General features: G+C 39.1%; 2 protein-coding genes across 16 annotated transcripts in view; both read left to right on the plus strand.

The window, feature by feature from the left end:
- Nucleotides 1-720: 720 nt before the first annotated feature.
- Nucleotides 721-1213, plus strand: LOC6527796 (kunitz-type serine protease inhibitor homolog alpha-dendrotoxin). Its single transcript, XM_002088833.3, has 2 exons — nt 721-855; nt 935-1213. The coding sequence occupies exons 1-2, from the start codon at nt 777-779 to the stop codon at nt 1132-1134; spliced, it is 279 nt and encodes a 92-aa protein (XP_002088869.1). The 5' UTR covers nt 721-776; the 3' UTR covers nt 1135-1213.
- Nucleotides 1214-8080: 6867 nt separating this feature from the next.
- LOC6527798 (pneumococcal serine-rich repeat protein) overlaps nt 8081-21431 on the plus strand; it is a 35660-nt gene continuing 22309 nt past the window's right edge. For 4 of the 15 annotated variants that reach the window (XM_039371178.2, XM_039371177.1, XM_039371174.1 and 1 more), the window contains exon 1: nt 8082-8251. The gene's annotated coding sequence lies outside the window, so the exon portion shown is untranslated. Of the gene's footprint in view, nt 8252-8272; nt 8486-8506; nt 9034-17894; nt 18125-21431 lie in introns of those variants that run through there. The other 11 variants (XM_015198316.2, XM_015198319.2, XM_039371173.1 and 8 more) reach the window with 8 other exon arrangements.

The following is a 21431-nucleotide window of genomic DNA, read 5'->3' on the forward strand; positions in this document are numbered from 1 at the left end:
CAATCATCGCTGCCATCGATATCCATATGGATACAGATAGCTTTCTGCGTCAAAGAGTTGGCGTTGGCAGACGAATCGGTGCCAGGTCGTGTGATTTCGATTGCCCAGAAATGATGGACAATAAAATTCTGATCTTTATGGATACTTGGCATCACAAGCCGAGCATTTCCATTGGGTTTACGTCAGGTTTAAAGACTCTGTCCCGCTTTTAGGGTACCTGCTTTGAAGTTAAGTCCACGATTAGTGGGCGTTACACGGCTTATAGTATTTTATTTTATATTTAACTTACGTATTAAAGTTAATTCTGGTATTTCGGGGAGTTTATATGTCCACTTTTATTAAATGAGAATTCTGTGATTTAAGGAATCATAAATCGACAAAACTCGTTAACTTCAGAATTGGCCCATCTTTGTAATATAAATTTTGGTAATTATGGCAGTCCATTGATCAAACATTGCTAAACAGTAAGTTGTGAATACGTAGCTTACTTGTGTTTATATTAATAAGGTAGCTGAACAATGGTCTTACCTACAATATATTTAAACATTCGTATTGTGAAATGGCACATGGGAAAACACACGCGACGTACGAATTACGTTCAATGAACTAAAATTGAGTATCAGTTGTGAAAATTATTTCACTTTATATTCCCCGTATTGAAAATTTCGCACGTGTTATTGCAACTTTTAAGCGTTTGTGAATATTGTTCCTATATAAGCGTCAGTTAATTTTTTAAGAAACAGTTCAAGTCGTCAATTCGAAGAGATACCATTAATATGAAACTCCTTTTGATTCTGTCCAGTGTGGTCCTCTATGTGGCACTCATCTCGGCCCAGTCTTGCCCAGGACGTCCACGTGAGTTGCTAATGCTAATGCTAAGAAATTTTAGGAATATTTATATCGATATATTAATATTTAAACATTTTCCAAATAGCCTTGCAGGACTGTCTGCACGGCAAGGACGAAGGAGTTGAACGCGCAAGGCTTTGCATTAGAGATCCCAACCCAGAGATGTGGTACTATAACCACCACGAAAATAGGTGCATCAAGATGAGGTACCTCGGCTGCTTGGGCAACCGCAATCGCTACTGCAAGTTGACCGACTGTCAACGGGCCTGCGTTCGACGATTCTAGGCAGTGAAAATATTTCTACTCCCCAGATGACGTTATATAAAAGAAACCAAAAAATAGTATATCTTGTGCAAAACTAAAACATTCTTTGCTTGTTTCACCTTGGTAAACATCCTGGGCAAGAACAAATCTTACAAATCTTAATCATTATTTGAAAGGATTTTACATAGCTAAACGAATCATCAGAGATTTCTTTAATTTGTTTGTTAAACGTCCAACCCTCTAAATATTTCTTTGCTAACAAAATCAATTGAAATACCAGACACTTGTGTAATCTCTTGCAGCACATCGTGCTGCACCTAAATTAATCAGCACACCAACAATCGAAATAAAAGCAATTACAAGGAAAAACTCACGCAATGCATTTTGACATTTAGCCGAATGTCTTAAAGAGATCCACCGATGCAAACGCAATCAATCATTAGCATCTTTTCAGAAATTAATTCTCTCTCTCGTTTTTTCTTTTGTTGTCATGAAACACCGCCCACGAAACTCGTGTATCGAATGCTGCCATTATGTCTGGGGCATATAGAAAATCGAATCGTTGTGCAGTGTGTGGCACGCATACAATTAACACAATTGAATGAATAATTAAAATGGAGAAAGACTTAAGCGACGAACTTTATGCCAACGCTGGATGGCATCGCGTGGAGTTCGAGGGAGCAGCCCGTAAGTAAGTCAGTCAATCAGTTAGTCAGTCACTCAGTCAGTCAGCCAGTTAGTCAGTCAGTCAGTGAGTCAATGAGGCAGTCAGCTTCCCACCAGCCAAAATGTTAAATTACAAAAGAGCAGACATTGCATGTGCTTTGCAGATTTGGTGAAGCTGCTGAAATGATGCCATCAGCGCCAACGAGCGACAACAATAGACAGTTCGCTACAGTAAAACCTTAAAGGCTTATAAATGTTTAAGATGAATATAAATTAATTTTGTATGGCTTCTGGGTACTGCCCATTGCAGCTGAAAACAAGCCCTAACAATTAAGAAGAACCATTTTATTAAAACAGTTAAAAGAAGTATCCCTTGTTAATTGAAACAGTTTACATTATTTGTAATAACAAGATATATATTGCTTTGCTCTCTTTTAATACTTCAACTTGCACCAGGAACTAATTCTTCTTAGCGGGCTTCACTGTACCCATCTGGGGTGTGGGCTGCCTCAGCGAACTCTAAAGGGGCCAGATACAAAGTCGCTCCAGAGACAATGGTCTACTGAAGGATTACCCAACACCTGACCCGGCAACTCCCCCTTTGGCTCGCACTTAATGGGGCGCATAATTAACTAATGTAGGTGAATCAGCCCCCGAGACCCGTGGCACACATGAAGTGCGCAATTGTATTTTTGGAGCCCAAAACCCGCATTGGGCAACCCCAAAATCAAAGGTGTTTATGTAAAGAGGAAGAAACGCCTACTTGGACCTCATTCATTTACGGCAATTAACAGAGTGTTTAATTATGAACAACTGCCGTTCGGTGGGTAACATATAATATGGCTTTAAGCTCGCTGTTTCCACATCTTAATTGGATTATGTAATACCACCTAAACTGGGCTGAAAAATGAACATAAGTGGGTCAGAATACAAGAGAACCAGTAACTATGCAATCTCCAGATTTAATTAGCTTAAATGATATCAATCAATATCAGATTTATTCCCAGCATTGAGATCGACTTCAGCTAGTACTTTATCGTTTATTGATTAGATCATGGCACAACACAAAACTGAGCTCACCTCACCCAGCTTTCTCAGCTGGTCGGAAAAACAAGAAATTCGCATTTAACCATCTACCAACTGAAGTATTTCTTGCAGTCCATTTACGGAGACCTAATGAATAACAGCCCAGCTTACTGAGTAACTGAGTAACCGACTGACTGGCACAGACTTTATGGCATGCTGTACTCACTAAAGATGAAGAAACATTGCGAAAGTCACCAGCCAGTCCACAAATGAAAATGAATAGTAACGACAACCCGGGAAGGAAATAATAAAACTGCCATATAAACTAACCGTTTGATATCGAGAAAAAATTCAAAGTGTCTTCCAAACACATGCCTTTGGTGAGCCATGTGGATCGAAATTCGAATTTTATTCACATTGACAACTTTTCATGCAGCCTCCAGTGATTTTCATGTAAATGGCATAAAATTATAAAATTCCATTGATTAATTGCTGACATGACAAATACGTTGCGTCTAAATGTGACACAAGTTGCGCGCCTCACACTATAAAGAGTAGAATAAAATTAAAAAATTAGAAACACAAAAGTCTACTACAAAATAATGCCCACAATGGCAAAAACCACATCAGCAGCAGGCACAACAAACAATTTGTAATTAACACGCGTGGGTCTCAGACTGAGACCATCCAACGAGCGAGAACAAACGATATAGAAATACTTGAACAAGCTGAAACTCGAATTGATATTCACTTTTGCCACATGGTCCAGTTGCCATATAAGGCAGATCGATCCACTGACAGCCTATGCCAAACTTACAGTTGCCAACGAAACTGTAATGCTGCTTATATTAAATACAACTTCTTCTGCAGTTGCTTTGCATTGAAAACTAAAACGAGATTTACTAACTTGATATGATTCAATAAATTGTAATAATGTCAACTAATAGGGCAGACTCTTATAGCCATGAAACGCACTGTACGTTTTCCATATACATATATATTTGCGCTTCTCGGTAAAAACTTGAACTTGTCCAAAATCGTTCGACTGACTGATTTATATGAATTTTATTTATAGAATTTGGCAAGAACTAAGCAGAACAAAAACATTTACATGCCATGTAAATTGGCTGTCCGTGTCGGGCATTTATTTAATTATTTATTTATAATTAAATTGTTTATTTAGCGGCAGATGTGGTCTTTGCCATTTCGGTTCGCCAGGAAGCCAATTAGTTTAGCTGTATATGGCCTAAACTATTTGACGTTTCTTCTTGGCAGCATCTCTAAGCCGTTTTCCATATAGTCTGAAGATTTTTATCGCCTGATCTTTGGCTGAAGTCGTAGGAAATATCAAATATCCACAATTTAAGTTAATTAAGTGATCATCGAAAAGTCAAATGATCTTGAAGCAAACAAAAAGGACAGGAAGGAAGTCTATGGAATGCTGATGATGGCCAATAACTTTGTTTTGTTTTAAACCAAATTGGTGTAGAGTGTGGCTTAAATATTGTGACTGTAATAATCTAAAATTAAATGAAATTGTGTAAGGGCTTGTTTGGAGTACGCCGCTCTAGTATTAGACATACAATCTGTTTACCTTTTCCTTTCGCCTTAAATTCATATAATCTTTTCACTGGCTCTTTTTCAATTTCCAAAGCGTTTTTTAGCCGACTTCTGTCTTGTCAGTCAGCGAAGTCAGAGACAACGCAATAATTTTTTTGCCGGCTTAACTCTGGCATTCGCTGTTGTTTCTGTTACTGATGGCAGGCCGCTTTTGGGAGCCCGTTTAATCTTTTGGCTGCAACATGTAATAGCTCTTTAAAAGGTTCAGAGCCCAAGCACACACTCTCGACTCTTGAATTGGGTCAGCAAAGTGTTATGTACGCGACTAAGTATTTACTTATAGAGCATGTGAGCTGCAGCGTCTAGTTTGGCCAACCAACTTGGTTGCCAGCCAACCTATGTAACTTGTATGCAGGCTTTTTGGGGCATGCCACACACATCAGGTACGGAGATGAACAATGATTAGCCGGGGTCAAAGTTTACGGGGGCTAATCGTGCGCCAAACCAAGTGAACTAAGCGAAACCGAAACCGAAACTTTTGGCAAATAGGCTTTGGCAAAAACATAGCACAATATGACTCAATTTGTGGTGCGAAAAAAAGAGTTGGCTGCTTAGAGTGTTACTATGAACTACAAGGTTTGCCTAATGCTCAAGGGTTCGGTACTAAAAATCAGTCATGAATCTATCAATGCTATTTTTAATACCACTGAAACAATGATCCTGCATTGTAACCACATTCATGGTAACAGCCCACACTAATAAAATCTAGCGCGTGGCCAAAGACGATCTCCAATTAAATATTCAAAACATATTCCCACCATAAATGTCTCATAAATACCCGATTCCTTTTTTTATGTTTTTGTTTTTTGACAAAAAGGGCACGTAGCTTCGGCGAATGCAAATTGAGACGTAAATCAAACATAAATCCACACCAGACAAAAAACACTTGTACGACTAAATGTTAAACATGTTCAATAGTTCAAATATAAAGTAAAAGTATAGATATTTTCAATTGCAAACACTTATGCAATACAATGTCCATTTAACAAGTGAATAAGAGGCATAATTCCCAGAAAAATATAAGAGTGACACGTACCTTCAAGCTAAAGTATAAATTGTTAAAAAAATTGCAATTAATAAAGTGCCATGCGCTTCCTAAAACGTATTTTACCAAATCAGCTGGCTCACCTGTTTGAGTGGCGGCACCGGAAGCCTCTGGCAAACGTGAACAGGTAAACCTTTGCCCATTAGCAGGGCGTGTCTCCAAACCCAACTGAAAAAAGCCAAATATTCAGCAAAAACATCATTTTCATGCTTTGCGGCTAATTAAACATCTTCTGTGTTTTTATACCCTTTTTTTGGGTACTTTGATTTCATATTTTGCATAGCAAATCACACAATGACTTAGGTTTCTGCAGAAACAATTTATTATAACATAAAATATTGTTAAACTCAATTGGCCATGAAATAATAGTTTTTGTTAGGCATAACTTACTATTAAATAAAGACTAGCAAGTATAAAATATGCTTTATGTTTTAAGAATGCACAAAAGAATTTATTCATTAGCTCTGCAATCTGTAAGTAAATCTTTGTCGCACGCTCTAATTATCAAATTAAAAAGCATTACTAATCAAATAGTAGTGAGAAGTAAATGCTACTATATTGGCTGGGATTAGAGTGTATTTAATTATTTAATTTCTCACTTGTTTTGGTCTTTTTTACGGTTTTCTGTTTAGCAATTAGTCAGGCATGCAGTGTCTGCTCAAAATCAGGAAGATTGTCAAAACACGTACAACAATTTGTTTGAGGAAGCACCCAGGTGAACACACAAAATTTACTTGCTTACCTTTTTGGAGAGGTTTTTTGCATTTTGTTTTCTTATGTTTATTTTTGTGTATTTTTTGAAAAATATCTATGCGTGTGGCACGTGGTGAACCCAATGATGGAGTGATACTATCGGTTACGCCCATTTGCTGCCCATTAGTTGATGCATTAATGTGTGAAGCTCAAGTTTTTTTGTCGACAAGTCATTGGCATTTGAACTTGTATTATCAAATAAACGCTTTATAAGTAGGAAATAAAACATAAAGACTCAAATTTTTCCACTTTGGCCAGCTTTAATAATAAGCCTTGGCCAAAATGGATATCTTTCATTTCGCCAGGTAACACTTCTTTCCTTTTTCAGCAGCTACATTTTACTGGTATAATTCCTATGTAAAGAAATGATTGAGGGCCGAAAATGGAACACCGAAACTCTTACAGACATAGGCAAAAATAACACTTCCAAATGCAATTTGTAGACCCAACGACGACAGCTCACAACTCGTGCCATAACTTTCAAATGCGATTTGTTCAAAAATTTGTTCCAGAAAGAGGCGGAGGAGGAGAACGGCGTGACACCAGTTGGCCAGGCTACCAAGTAACTCGGGGTAAGTGCAACTCCAAGTCCAAATCCAAATCCAATTTCAATTGCATTGCGAATGCGAGTGCGGCAGCCAGAGACACGTTTTTGAACTAAGCGACCCCGAAAGGGTCAAGTGGCGCGTGTAGCGAAAGCCATGGCTAAAAGCCCAAACCGCTGCCAGCGGTAGCCGATCCAACTGGGTTTTACTGCCAACGTGTATTATATGGCCACCCACTGAAGGGTTTTCCAAACGAAGGAGAACCGATCTCCGAGCCGAGCATTCGATCTTCATGCCCCAGTGCGTGGCGAGACCTTACTTGCGTCTGAACTTGACATGCATATGTACCATATACTTATACATATAGTCTAAAACCCCACTGATCTTCGATTTACAAACAGATCGTGATTAACCGGCTGGTGCGTGTTGCATGAGTGCTGTAGGTAGGGTAGTAATCAGTCTAGACTGCATTGGGCTCATCCCACGTTCAGCATTGAGATACGTTCGCATATCGAAAGTGTGCTGTTCCAATTAATGGCTTCATTTGCTCACCCAGTCGGACCCAATGACACCTTAAGGCTGAGAACAATAAATGTTTAATTAGCCCGACTCACATGCATCGTAAAAATATTTATAATAAAGTCCAATTTCGGTGCAAGACCCATAAAGACTGGTTCAATGGCACACTCGATACGTAACGTAACGTAACGTAGGCTGCCTTTACGTTACGTTAAAAACGCCGGTTGTCTGACAAGCAAAAGCCGGCTGAAAAGAGAGAATTGGTAAGAGAGCGCCGAGTAGGGTTGTCGACGCTTGCATAAAACTTAAATAATAAAATAATTTAATACAAAATTTACATTACAAGCACTTAGTTTTTCAAGGTTTCCCATTGAGTTGACAACAGAGGGTGGAGTTGCGATAAGATATGATATCATTGGCTAGCGTTGAACTTATAGAAATCATTTCAATTGTTATTAACTTTTATTGTTCAGCTCCTTTTTGAGATGGAGACATAAATCACCATCTACCACAATGCGTTAAGCAGAGTGTGTAGGTATGGTTATTGTAAGCCATAATAAATACACTTATTCCTCTGCGAAAAATATGGAACTAACCCAAAGAGCGGCTTTAACATTTTGGCCAGGCTCTCTTTTATTTGCTTTGTATGGGGCCTAGGAAATCTCTTTCCAGCAGAGAGCCGCTCCCAACGAGGCTGACATCATCGAGAGTCTCCTCCGAACCTGGCCAAGTCGAAAAACTATAGCCAGATTGTCGGATTGTCGGCTATTTAATGCGCGGTGCGAGCGCGAAACTCTTTTAGTACAGCGTTGGCGTGCGAGACAGTCGGTTCGGTTTCTGGGTAGCTTTGAAGCCTCAAAACGAGTTCGTTATAAAGCAAATATTAATGTGTATATAGCTGTGTGTGCCAGCGCAGACACTGCATGAACACGCACACACACACTTTTCTGTGCCGAAAACAAAAGTATACAAATAATCTAGAAACAAAACACGAGTAAACATTAAACAGTGCTTGAATGTTGTGACTTCGAGTGTAGCCAAGCGTTGAGTGTGAAATGCAAAACGGGCAAATTCAAGACCCCGAGATCACAAAGTTCGTCTCAAAGACTAAGCAGCCCGGAGTCCCGAAAACAATTGCAAAGAAAGTGAAAGATCAGAGACTGACAAAAGGAAAAGTCCGAGAAAGGGAAAGGAAAAGGTTGTGGCTACTCGAGTTTTTCTTTTTAGATGCTCCGTCAGGTGCAGCGAGATTAGAAGCCTCCGGTTACCCTTTTATTCCACTGAAAGCAAACAGCTGTTGCACTCAGACAATCGCCCACTGATCATTGAAACTTTTTTGCCAGAAAGCTAACATTTTCAATAATTTTTGTCCAATGCCTGGCTGACTACGCGTTTTTCGTACTCACCGAGAGCTAACAAAAATTATTAAAAATAAGTACAAAATATCGCGTATACCACGCGTTTTTTTATTAAGTCGATTTGCCATTGATTCATTGAGCCCCCTGTCTGTGTGCCTTTGTGTGTGTGTGTCTGTGTGCCTGTGCGTACGTGAGTATTGGTGAATACAATCAATGGAGCACGGAGAAAAAAGGAAAAAAGCGGCCAAGCGACATTGATGCCAATCGCCAGTGCATTTGTTGTTGCTGTATGCATCGGACCAGAATATAATGAAAATAAAGCCAAATAAAATATAAGCTAAAACGCCTTCAGTGGACTTCAGGCTGTAAAGAGATATCAAACGGACAGGTACGTGCAATTCGTCTCATTTTGATTTATTTCAATTGAACCCAGAGCCATAAATTGTTGTGTATATTTTGCTAGACTGGCTAGGCATTAAAAATCACATGTATATTTTCAGAAATTCGGTGAGAGGAGTTAGTATCTATGATAAATTGCTGCCAGAATCTCAAACAACTAATGAGAAAATAACTATAGTCGATGATGCAATATATCAGTCAGAAAACTTAGCAAAATTTAGATATTCACTATGAAAATAATTAAGAGATAACTTGATTGAGCTTGATCATAAATTAAAACAAATAAACATATGTACACTGTACTTTATAAAAATATGCATATTTTAGTTGAGGTCATTGACTAGCGCATATTGCTTGGAAGTGCTGTTCATTTATTTCTTATTCAAAACTGAGAAACATTGCAAAAGAAAGAAATACATTCTCTTTTATGCCTAGAAACCATTCCCATAATTATAATTATGATTTCCGAAGTCATTTCGCCCTGATCCATTTTAAAGCATCCAACAATAGAAGAGAACATTCTTATGCTTTCCTTTGTCTGATTTATAAAGTTATTTTTCTCAGTTAATTATTTGGTCTGCCATGATATTTTGTTCACTCCCAAGTTTGCCAATTTATCTTGCTACCACCTCCACCCAACTCATCAGCGATCATTGGGGAACCAATTCACCCTATCCATATATCATGAATCATTAATATATTTTTGAACAATTAGGGTTCAACGATTCCAGTGCTGGGCCTGAGTTCCCAGATTGCCCATTAGTCATCAGAATCTACAGACCAGATTCCAGTATCCCACTCTAACCAAATCGGGATAGTTGTCTCGCTTTTATTATTTACACATCTATTTATATAAGAAATTCAACACTAACGGTTCATTTAATGTGCACCGAAACTTAGTTATATTTATGACTATATCCAGTGATTTCGTGTGACTAGAAGTGTCGCATTAGGAGCTTGTGGCGTGCATTAGTGCAAATTACCATTGGGGCTCAAAAGGTGTTGGCCCCAATTGTCACCTCAGAAAGATATTGAAACGGAAAACTGGGTGTGGGACTCGCAGCTTATGGCATATTGCATTACTTCGTCAAAAAACTGCGATAATACTCGATTTCTTTACCTCTACATGGTATTTTATATGTATTTTTATGGGCACGCGCCTGCTGGTCGTTTTATCGGTCGAGCTGAATGTCAAATATAGAACTTGAGTTGCTCATGGCAGCCAAAGTTGACATTAAGACCATTTCAACACCACAGCGAGAGACTTTTTAATCAAGCTGAAGTTATCCATGGCTTATAGAAAAATAAAACGAATAATCCAGCCAATTCCCAATTGAATGGATTGCAAATTAGTGTAGCTCCTCACGTTTATTGTCGCATTTGGTATGCCGAAATTGCAACTGACACTTTGATTTACACACCCTTTTCGACCGAAAATGGTGAATGCGGTCCAAAATTCATTTTTTGTGAAATTTTGCTTTGTATTCTCAATAATCATTTTTGACTTTTTCAAACGAAATATATTTCTATTGTTATGTTTAAAAAATCAAACAACACACATAATTTATAAAAACAAAGCATTCTGTTTTCATAATTATTAGCTGTACCTTGTATGGCTGGAGCATAAATAAAATTCTTTATAAATCATTTTCTAGCTTATGCTTCCAATGAACTTTGCCAGGTCGTTTGCAATTCGTTTGCATTTCGCATCCAAATATTTATCTTTTGGCATTAACTTTTCGGGTTTGAACAGGATGTTCAAATGTGATTCATAGAAAAATGGAATTAAAGCCTGTGTCAAGGTCTTTTGCTGGCTATGATGAGCTCAGCAGGCTTCCATTTAGATACAAATATTTTGGGGTGAAGCATACATTTATTGTGATTGTTTTCATAGTTTGTTATTTTCCACTTCTATCATTTTTCATCATCGCCACCCATAATTGAACCATAAACACCTCAAAACATGCTACTATATTTAAAACACTGCAGAACCCCACACATCGTAGTGGTGACCGACCCATCACAACTGGCGAACGACCCACACGACATCGATTGTTTCGCTTCATTTTTCATTTTTTCCAAGACAATGCCAAATCATTGAGCAGCCAAAAAACTGCAGCAAACAAACACCTCCGCAAAAACAGACAGCGACCACGATCCACTGAACAGTGAACAGTTAACGTTGGGGCCTATAGACGTGTTTAATCAATTTAAATTACCTTCAATTAGGCTCTTTGTTCGCGGTCCCGTGGACATTGCGAAAAGTCTTCAGTTCGGCATCTGCATCTGCATAAATGAAATGCAAATGAGGAAATGCCACTAATTTGTTTAGATTCCCCGAGTCTGAAATGGATGCATGCATATCAAACTTCGGCATTGGCCAATGGCTGGCAATTAAACGTTTAATGGCTTCATTCGATATGCATAATGGACAGAGTTGCGGAGTTTGGTGGGTGTCGGCTTTGTTTTTTAGATTTAAAAAATGCAAATGTACCACTGAGTCATAAAGTTATTTCATAGAGAATCGAGTGCGGACAGTTTTAGGAGGGACTGTGGATATTGTTATTGGAATTTATTGTAGCTCGGAGTGATTTTTGAAGGTTTTTAAGCTGATCATGAATGGGATTTATGTATATTACTATCTGATTCCTTGTTATCATGGCAATAAACATTTAATAAAGTGTATGTATAACTTTTATACAATTTTAATGAATAATTGATGGAAAATTACATTTATTTATACTCATTTTTTGTATGCAAAGCAATTAAATTTGTACATTAAGACTAAGTAGATTTAAAGATGTCAACAACCCAAAAGCTGAAAATCCTCTCAAAATTTCTTAGCTTGGACAAAGCCATTAACAAACTGGCAAAGCAGCCACTCCAAAACGAAAGACTTAGGAAACAAACTTGAACAAAATTACCTTGCCGCGAATGCATATAATTAATCTCTTTATCCAAACTCGGCGACTCTGCTCTAAGTGAAAGTTTCCATGGCCAATCGTCTAAATATCAAAGTGTCTGCGATCGTCAGCTGTCACTTCAATCCACCTCCCATCCTGCTGGTACCATTTAAATGAGCCGTCAAATCGGCACCCCAACCGAGACGCGTCTCCCAACTTGTGTCATTGAACCAACAAATCAAAGCCGCTTACCAAAAAGTCGCACAAAAACTCTTGCTTTACAGTCGTCAGCGCTCGGGATTGATGACAAGCCAAGTAATGGCAAATGACAATTATTTACGCGGCAAAGTGTCATAAAATAGTGGAATGAAAAAGGCTACAACAAACCTCATCTATAGTAAAACCAGAAACCAAATGACAGCGAACAAAAAGCCGAAATGTTTTCATTGACGTCATACCATGGAACCACCAAGTCGACAGGCAAAAAACTCTTAATGTGGAGAAAATCCAGGCTCCGTCCAGATTTTGCGGGAGGATCCAGGGGTGAGTTGCTCTGGCCAGGCCAACCAACCCCACCCGCTGAGCCGTAACCGAAGCCAAGCCAAAGCCAAAAACTGCCAGCGAATTGTAATAATTGCAAACAATTACAGAGACACTAAAGCGAGGTGAAAAAATGAGATCCGTGGAAAGGGGTCTATTTTAATAGGACTATTTGATACCCCGCTACTAAAAATGAATGCTTGCAGTTAATAAAAATTAAATATCTTTGTAAAACAGCTTGGACAACCAATTTAGCTTCCTAACAAATATCCGAAGTCTTGTAGATTTTTTTTAAATGTTAATAAGATTACCATTTAGCCACATAAAACTGACTACCCTTTTTTGAATATCACCCATTGGTTACCATTTCGCGGACATCAAACTCTGGCCATTGTCTTGTCTGAGATTTTGCCATATTTTGTGGAGCATATTTTCTCTGATCAGGGGTTAACTCATTGGAGCCATCACATGGGTGCAGGGAAGCCATATTAACTTCCATTAGTTCAGTTTGAGTTCAGTTTGGTTCAGACCTGAGTGGGCTCCTGTCCCATGCCTGGCTTTTTGCTTATTTAGTTTAAGTTGCCTGCATAAATTATGTTCACGATATTCTCGTGTTTAGAGGGACGTCACCTTTGGACTCTCGCCTTGTGTCTTGTTTCTTCGGTTTTTGGGGGGTTTTTCGGGTATGGACTTAATGTGGGGCTGCCAATTACGAGCATGAAGGTCTTTGACTGCGCAATCTAAGCAGCGCCAAGCACTACAAAACAGCTAGAAAATTTGTAACATTTTTTGTTGTCTTAGTTTTAGTTGATGTTGTTATTTCATTTCTGGCGTTTTATAGCATTTTCTGACTTGTGTTTCATGGTTTTAATTTGTGCGTCGCTGCTTATCCGATGAAGTCAAGCAATTATATTTCTTATTATTGCCTATTTTTTTCATCTTGAACGTTTTTTCCCAAATATTTTGTGAATACTTTTCACGCTCTTGAGTTGATTGGCTTGCAAAATGCTTGAGATATGGCAATGAAAATGGTTGTACAATGTGTAAGAGATAATCGCGATTTTACATGCTGGTCCAATGCAAATGCTATCCATGGCATAAAGATATAAATATTTGTTTTCCAACAATTTTCATTATTTTTTCAAGCATTTCCCACTTGCACTTTCTGTCATCATTGCAAGAAAACCGACGGCCGACAGAAACAATTTTTTTCAATTAACTCTGATCGCCAATCGCAATTAACTTTTACACGATTTCTAAATTGAAAACTTTGACAGACGAGCGAAGCTTTTCCGTTAACCCACATAACTTACTTCATCAATTGTTTGTGTTTGTTCAGCTAAATTGTTTTACCATTAAAATGTTAATGTTTTAATTAGCTGCAACCACTACCTATTAATCAGATAGAATTTTTACAATTACCTATATAAATTCCCATTCGAAAGAAGCCAACGTATGTGGGTAAATAATTGCCAAGCTTGAGGGCTTTATTGCCAGCCAACTAATTAAAGTCAAAGTGACGAATTGCACACAACACGCATTCCATAAAACAAATATATAAAAAAAATTTATTGTTAGTCTGCCTTCAAAAATGAAAATTTTAATAAAGTATTCGTGTAAATCTGTACTTTGTTTGTTGTGGCATTGTTAAACAAAGACAGAACAGCTTTTAAGCTGCTAATAAATAAACAAACGTTTTAAAACCATTTCTTAAATTGACTACGCCAAAAATATACATGATCTTTAACTTGAACTTAAGAGAAAAATGTTGCAACAGTTTTTTCGTTTCTAGTTCATTTTTGTAGCGTCGTTTTGAGCGTTTTTTGATAGCTCAATTTCCTCTGTTTACATTTTGGTCGTTAGAAAAGTTCAAGTTGATATTTAATAATGCGGGCTAATTGGATGGAGTTATATAACCGTGTTTATATGGGGCGATATGCAAATTTTTGTCGGCACACACGTGAAGGTCGTCGCTGACCTAGAATTAAAAACATAAATGGCTTTTTGTGACTATTGAGGTGCGATAACTGGGCGAGGAAATAAGCAATTTCAGGTTTCATTTTCGGGCTGCTTTCTGCGCCCTGACCCTGAAAATTAATTGACTTCGTACTGCGGGGAAATACTCAATAAAACTCTCTATCTTTGTACATTATTGACGGCTTGCCTAGTCAGGTGGTAATAATAAGTCCAATGGCCCAGCGGGTTGAGTTATCTGTCTGAGGGTGCAGTACTATACTTTGTGTTACTCAATACCAAAATGCGGAACTTCGATCAAATTTTTCCTATATCTTGCGGCTGTGCCCGACACTCAGAGACAGTCAGACATAATTTCCTTAAACTTTTTCAACTTCATTCTGCGTTTGGGTGGCTTTCACTTTTCCATTTCGCTGTTCACTTTTCCTTAACAACTCACTCTTGTATCGATTATTGATTATTGCTCTCATTTCGGTCCATGTGCTTTTTTTCTTCTTTGCTTTTGAAATGAAAAGTTTTCGTTTCGCCATTTGTCATAATTAATTTTTGCGCTTTATGATTTAATTGTTGAAAGAAATGGCAACAACTGAAAATCACCGGCTGCACAAAGTGAACATTTTGAAAGTCATTAGCTCTGTGGCTGGATTGAAGTTTGCCCCCTAATGTTGCCTTAGACGTGATGCGGTGTGATTGAGTGTCGTCGTAGGTGATAAATCGACCGAAGCGAAAGTCTCAATAAAAGACTACCTTTGGGTTGGTAGAAATACTACTACTTTTCTTGAGACTGCAGATCTGGGGAATATGTGGGTTGTGGGTTTTGCAAAACCTAATTTTAAAGCGCAAAAAGCCTATGAGTACCAAGAAAATCGTCCTCAATTGTGCAATTTCCACCACTGATTGCTGGCCATAACTACTTAGCAAAAATACAAGTCATCCTCCGGTCAGATTTGCATTTGCTCAAGCCACCTCATTATATTCAGTTTGAAAGTTAGTCGATCGGGCAGGCAAATGGCGGCGTGTTGATCAGCAATTTAGAATATTTTTCCGCCTTCAGTTTGTTTTTTCTTTGGCTGAGGCCAAAAAGCGCAGCACAAAAGACCTCAAATGGTGGAGGGCCCAGATTTCATTTCCTGTTTCTTGGACACTTTGTAGCATTGCTGCTGCTGTTGGTGGCACAGCTGTTGCATTTATCATGTAACTCACACAGCGACGGACATCTGCGAAGGGGAAAACGGGGGCCAGAGGTGGTAAGAGCCCTTAGAGCCCCGGCCAAACAAGCTGCTGCATTGATTTCCTTTTTGCTATCTTGACAGCCTCAACTTTTGGGCTCTGAAGGGGGGCCAAGGGGGGCGGATGGGGGGCCAACACTTCGACAGAGACAAACGAAATAAATGCGCGATCGGGCGATAAACTATTTTTAAAGACAGCCACAAAAGGAACAAACGACGCAGCAGCCGCAGAGGTAATAACAACAGGAAAGAAATCATTTAAAAGGAGTGTTGGGCTGTACTGATGCCCTGTGCATATCAAGGGGTATGTATAGAAATTCAAAAAAATATCTGGAATATTCCTGATCAGAAGGGGATTCAAATACATGAAACATACCATGATTTCTGTAAATTATTCATTATATAGTTATATGATTTTAGGTTGACTTAGTTATTGAGAAGGTAAAAACCCATTCTTACATTCCAATTGATATACCCCGCTAAGAACTGCCTTAGCACGGCAATCAAAAGACACCTTGAAATGATTTCTCACACAGCGAGACAGAGATGGCCGAAACCGTGGAGTTTTGGCCCTAACAAGCTGCAGCACTTAGGATGCTCTGACCAAGACCCCTTCTTCGGATTCTGCTGCCTGCGATTCTGGCGGAGGAGAGCCGTGTGCCAATGGCTGTTTGTTTAAGGCCTTGGTTAGCTTTAAAAGGAGCTGCAGCTTATTTCCTGCTGCTGTCGCTGTTGCTGTTGCTGTTGCTATTGCCATTCTGCACAGTCAGTTGAAAGAGGCATCCTTTTGTCTTTTGGCCAAAAGGCATCAGAGCTTGTTAGCCAGCCAGTCCAGCTGCTGTCTGTTTTCTGCCATTTCAAGTTTGTCGCTTGTACGTTCTACGTACTTGCAGTATTGACCATTTTAAGCCTTTTAAGTACACTTTGGTCATTGTTAAGTACTTTTGCGTGTCAGGGGCGCATTCGAATCTACAGTTCTTTGGCTGCCTTTGGGGGCACATGTTTTACCTGGTTATTTATGGGAAAAGTGTCAGTGCTAATCAAACGGCTGAATCACAATCTATTTGGTATGTGCATTGCGTTGTTGCCAGCTCGTATTGTACGAGTATTGGTCGCAAAAGGTCGAAGAACTAGAGTTTCTATAAAAAAGGAGATTCTACCACCATATTCCGTGCACTTTTAGGTCCATCCGCCAAATGCGATTCAAATCTTAAAAGCAAAGACGTGCAGTGGTAGTGTCAGGCTAGTTTTTGGCCATTTTAACTACCTGTTCAGTTCCTTGATATGGTTTCCTCCATTCACAATCCCATAAACTGCAGTTTTATGGCCCGCGTGTGTGGCGACCCATGCGGAATAATCCAAATGACGCAACATGCCGGCAAATCCAACAGCCACAATTCGTTTGATCTTTTTGCACAGGCACGTGTGCCCCGAAAAAATTTGTCATCGCCCACGCAACGGGATTATGATAGAACTCTCGGAAATCTGATCTTTAGCTCTCGTTCATTGACTGACATCCATCAGAGCTCTACCTAACCTAACCTCTACCAATTGAAGATCTGGCCAACTGATGGCAAAGCCTAGCCAAACAAGTTCTACGGGTCAACGATTCGTGACTTAGCGGCGAAATTGGCAAAAAATAATAGATAAAGTCGCAAACCGTGTGACGGACAATCAATATGGAAATTAGCCAAAAGAAAGAAGAGATATCGTAATCGGAGCTGGAGATTAACCGTCTTAATGATCAAATAAGATCGGCAACACACAGGAAGTTATAAAGATTAATCATTTTGAGAATAACATATTTGAGAATAAAAGCCTTAATGCACTTGCAAATATGCAATCTTTGTAAAGTAAAGAACGGTATCTTTGAAGTTGCTCATCATGCAAAATAAACGAGAACACAGTATTACATTTCTTCAAAAACCCACTTACTCGGCAGTCAAGCAACGTAAAAATGAAGCTGTCATCGATTATCTGAATTATTTCCGCATGCAACTGTGAAACGGCAAAACCGAAAGCAAAATAAATAAATAATGAAAATTAAATTTTTTCTTGACCGAAACAAAGAATGAACAAAGAGCGGAGCGAAATTCCGTCAAAAGCATTTCAGCTGTCAAAAGCCTGTCAGTCTGACGGATTGCTCGACCGTTTTGTCTTTTATTTTGGCCCTGTCTGTTTTTCAGTTTTTTCGGTTTTTTCAGTCGTTTCAGTTTTTCTCTTTCATTAAGTGCAACAAATGCCGCAGAGCTGCCCTTTGCGCTCGTTATTTCGTTTTGTCCAGACAAATAAAACGCAAATTACGCAAAAAAATACGAAATTAACCGTTAAGTTGTGTAATTTCACCCAAAATGCTAACGGCAATTCATAATTTGAGTTTTAACAAGTCATTCCGCTTTATTAACTGCCATTTTTCTTTGCCGTTCTTGAATGAGTAAGTGAAAACTCAAGCGACGAACTTGTCGAAATGGGCCCATGCAAGTTGTAAACCGAAAATAAAGAACGATATTACTGTGACTCAATGGGAACAGACCGCCGATTGGGCCAAAAGGGGGAAATTTCATGACAAAACGAAAAGGCTGAAAAAATCACATTTTATTTGTCTCTGTCCGTGGATGATTTCCAGTTTCCAGTTTTAATTAGCATATTGATGCGAGCCGCGTAGCCATGAGACGGCAGCCAACTTTTGCCCCCAGTTCTTTCTGTCTGATGACGCCCCCACATTGCCCGTTGATCAGTAACAATAAGTAAAAAGCAAAGCAAAAATTAACTTTAATTTCCAACCGAACGACCGGACCGTACCGTACCTTACCGACTATGAGTGACCATCGGGGCAGCGGCAGACGCTTAGAAAACTGGTTTCCACTGGCCAACAGATGTGACTCCGATCCGAATCTGAATCCGAATGCGTTTCCAACTGACACCGAGTGTGGCAGAAGGAGGCGGGATTGCTGGCTCTGGTGAAGATCTAGAGCTAAACATGGTATTATAAAGTGGAACGCCTTCAAAGTCAAGTTCAATGACGTACTCATGCCATCAAGTACTGAAAATACTCGCGGCAAGTATCAGGAAAGGTTCGGGCGATAAGATAGGTTGTTGTACAACCATAATCATATATGGCAATGACAAAGCAAACAAAAGCAGCTAAGCTCAGCTAAGCAAAGCTTAGTTGGGCATAAGGCACAACAACATCGACAACGGCAACTTGTTAAATAATTTATGTGATAAGGCTGATTGCGAATCGTGTTCAATTTGCATATCTAATAGGCCATAAACTGCTTCTGTTGCATGAAATTAGTCGCACAAAATGAGGAATACTCACCGTAGAATAGAGACACTGAGCACTTTCCCCTTCCATTGTTAAAGCGATCCGAGTTCCCAAAGAACACTCCAATATTGTGCTATTACCTGGTTTTCTTGTGCTGCCTTTGTCACGCCTGACAAATCACTTCACTTCTGACTTTCTTCTCGCTGGCACTTAAATAAGTATCAAGTTATTTTATTTTACTCTTTATCGTGCATATAATTACGGTCAGAAGACTACTGCCATACCGAAGTACTGCTCGCTTTTGCTTTCTGTTCAAGCCATGGCGCCCATTGTACCCGTTGTTTGTGAAGCACAATTGACAGAAAAGCGACACGAAGAATGTGTCATAAAATAGTGCAAAATAAAGTGAACTGAAATCGGGAGAAATGTCAGAGATTTCTCACAGCAGCGGTAGCAAATGGTATCTGGTAGCAGCCGCCAGCTGTTGGGTGAAAGTCGTTTGCTTTTCGGTATTTCACTGTGCAGTGGGTACTTTAGATATACTTCGGTGTATAATTTTCTGTAATGACATTGAAAGACACGATTGGTGTCGACGATTTGAAGAATGAAAGTTCTGTTTTCGGGCAAGGGATGCTGAACTAGTAGGAACTGGTTGGACGCAGTTATTTTATCTTAAGTAAGAAGAAATTAAACCAATCATTAAATGTGCTATTCTTTGGGATTATTCCCTTAATTCGCTTAAAACTGTATATTTCATGAGATCTACAACTCACTATTTGAAAATTCCAGCCAGTTCATATAAATGGTCCCGGACCTGATGTATAAAATATTATGTGCTAGTTCCAAAAATAATTCCAAATCAATCTTAAAAGCATATCTCTGGCTGTCAATTAACATTCTGTGAGCCGTGGGTGCTCGCCAGCAGGAGTCTTTCACCTTACTTAACTCCATTTATGTAAATGAAAGCCTAATCTATCTTAATCTGCAAGCAAAATTCGCACACCGCCCATGTCATTTATCGTGGCATCCCCAACTTTATATGCAAATTTGGACACCACTTCTTTTTTGTTGCTTTCTTTCGGTATCTATGGCAAAATTTTGCATGTTTTTCTCTACCTTCTCTTGCCAAAATCGAAACCAATTAAAGCCAAACAAAAGACTGGGGCGACAAATGCGCGCACACAGCTTGTTCGAGGTGTTCAAGGTGTTCAAGGCTGCAGATTAGCTGGCGACAAGAAATAAGCGACAAGCGGCGCAAATCAATCAGCAAATAGCGCCAAATTATTATGTAAACTATAATTTCTTACTGACCGCGTTGCCTTGCCAAAAAGTAAAAGTTTTAAACAATGATGAAATTATGTTTCAGCAGCTGACAAAAAGGAAACCATGAAAAATTCGCAAAAATATATGCTTGCAGCTCATATTTCACTTAACCAACTCAGGAGTTTGTGGGCCACCCAGCTGGTTCAGCTCAGTTCCCTGGTAGGCGTCACTTGTAATTAACTTGGGGCCCTGCAGCGGCCCTTTCCACCGAAAACCCCATCCCATCTTGGGTTGGATCATGTGCGGTTACCCCTTCCGTTTTCCACTCGTTACGCTTCATTTAATATGCAGTTCCTGATTTTGGTTCGCTTTTTCTTTTCGCTCTGTCTGTTCGCATTGCCAAACGGCTCATTTATTTTGTCACATTGTAGTCCGAAATGCATGTGGGAGCCCGAAAAAAAAAGAAGGGCGAAGCTGGGCCACAAACTCACATTTTGCGGCCTGATCTCTTAACTCCGATAAACTCTGGATGTTGGCTTTATTTATTGGCCCGTTTCACTTTCGGTGCAAACCGCTGTGAGGGCGGTTATTTTTGTTGTAAATGTTGCCTGACAATCGCAGGCGCCGTGGCATGCAACTCAATTTGTTTGCTCCGCTGAATGGTATTTATGTGACGAACTTAACTTTAGTTTGCCAAGACAGCTCTGTAATATGTTATTGTTAACTTGGAAATACTAATGTCTGTTCAGTGACTCACGAAAGATTTGAATAAAATAAGCAAGGACTGATTCGAAGTTAACCGAAAAAGGAACAACAACTTTTGAGTCTTAACTCTACTTACTATTTCATTCATATACGTCTATAAGGTAAATTTATGACTCCATTTCTCAATGTAAACACCTTTGATTGTTTACGCAGACATAGCGCTCCTTTATGTTTACTGTTGATTCAGTCTATGCTTGCTAATTGAAATCTCTAATATTTGGTTTCAAGCCAACGACAAGTGCAAGTGTTAAAGCTAACTGTATTTGATTAACACCCAAAAAATGTATAATTTTCCAACTTTATAGAGCGTCATAAATATGGAAGATGGTTGAAAACTTTCGAAAAAATTAGCTTTCAGCTTTTGCTTCAGCAGAGAGTTGTTGCACAAGTTGGATATAAAATTGCACATTACGCATACGCATCGTTTGCATATTACGCATACGCA

The sequence above is a fragment of the Drosophila yakuba genome, chromosome 2L, assembly GCF_016746365.2.
Source record: "Drosophila yakuba strain Tai18E2 chromosome 2L, Prin_Dyak_Tai18E2_2.1, whole genome shotgun sequence".
Lineage (NCBI taxonomy): Eukaryota > Metazoa > Arthropoda > Insecta > Diptera > Drosophilidae > Drosophila > Drosophila yakuba.

What these genes read in the sequence shown, in the direction of transcription:
- LOC6527796 (XM_002088833.3), top strand. Translation starts at nt 777, where the DNA reads ATGAAACTCCTTTTGATTCTGTCCAGTGTGGTCCTCTATGTGGCACTC. An exon ending in GTCTTGCCCAGGACGTCCAC is followed by an intron (nt 856 to 934) that starts GTGAGTTGCTAA and finishes TTTTCCAAATAG; the next exon opens with CCTTGCAGGACTGTCTGCAC.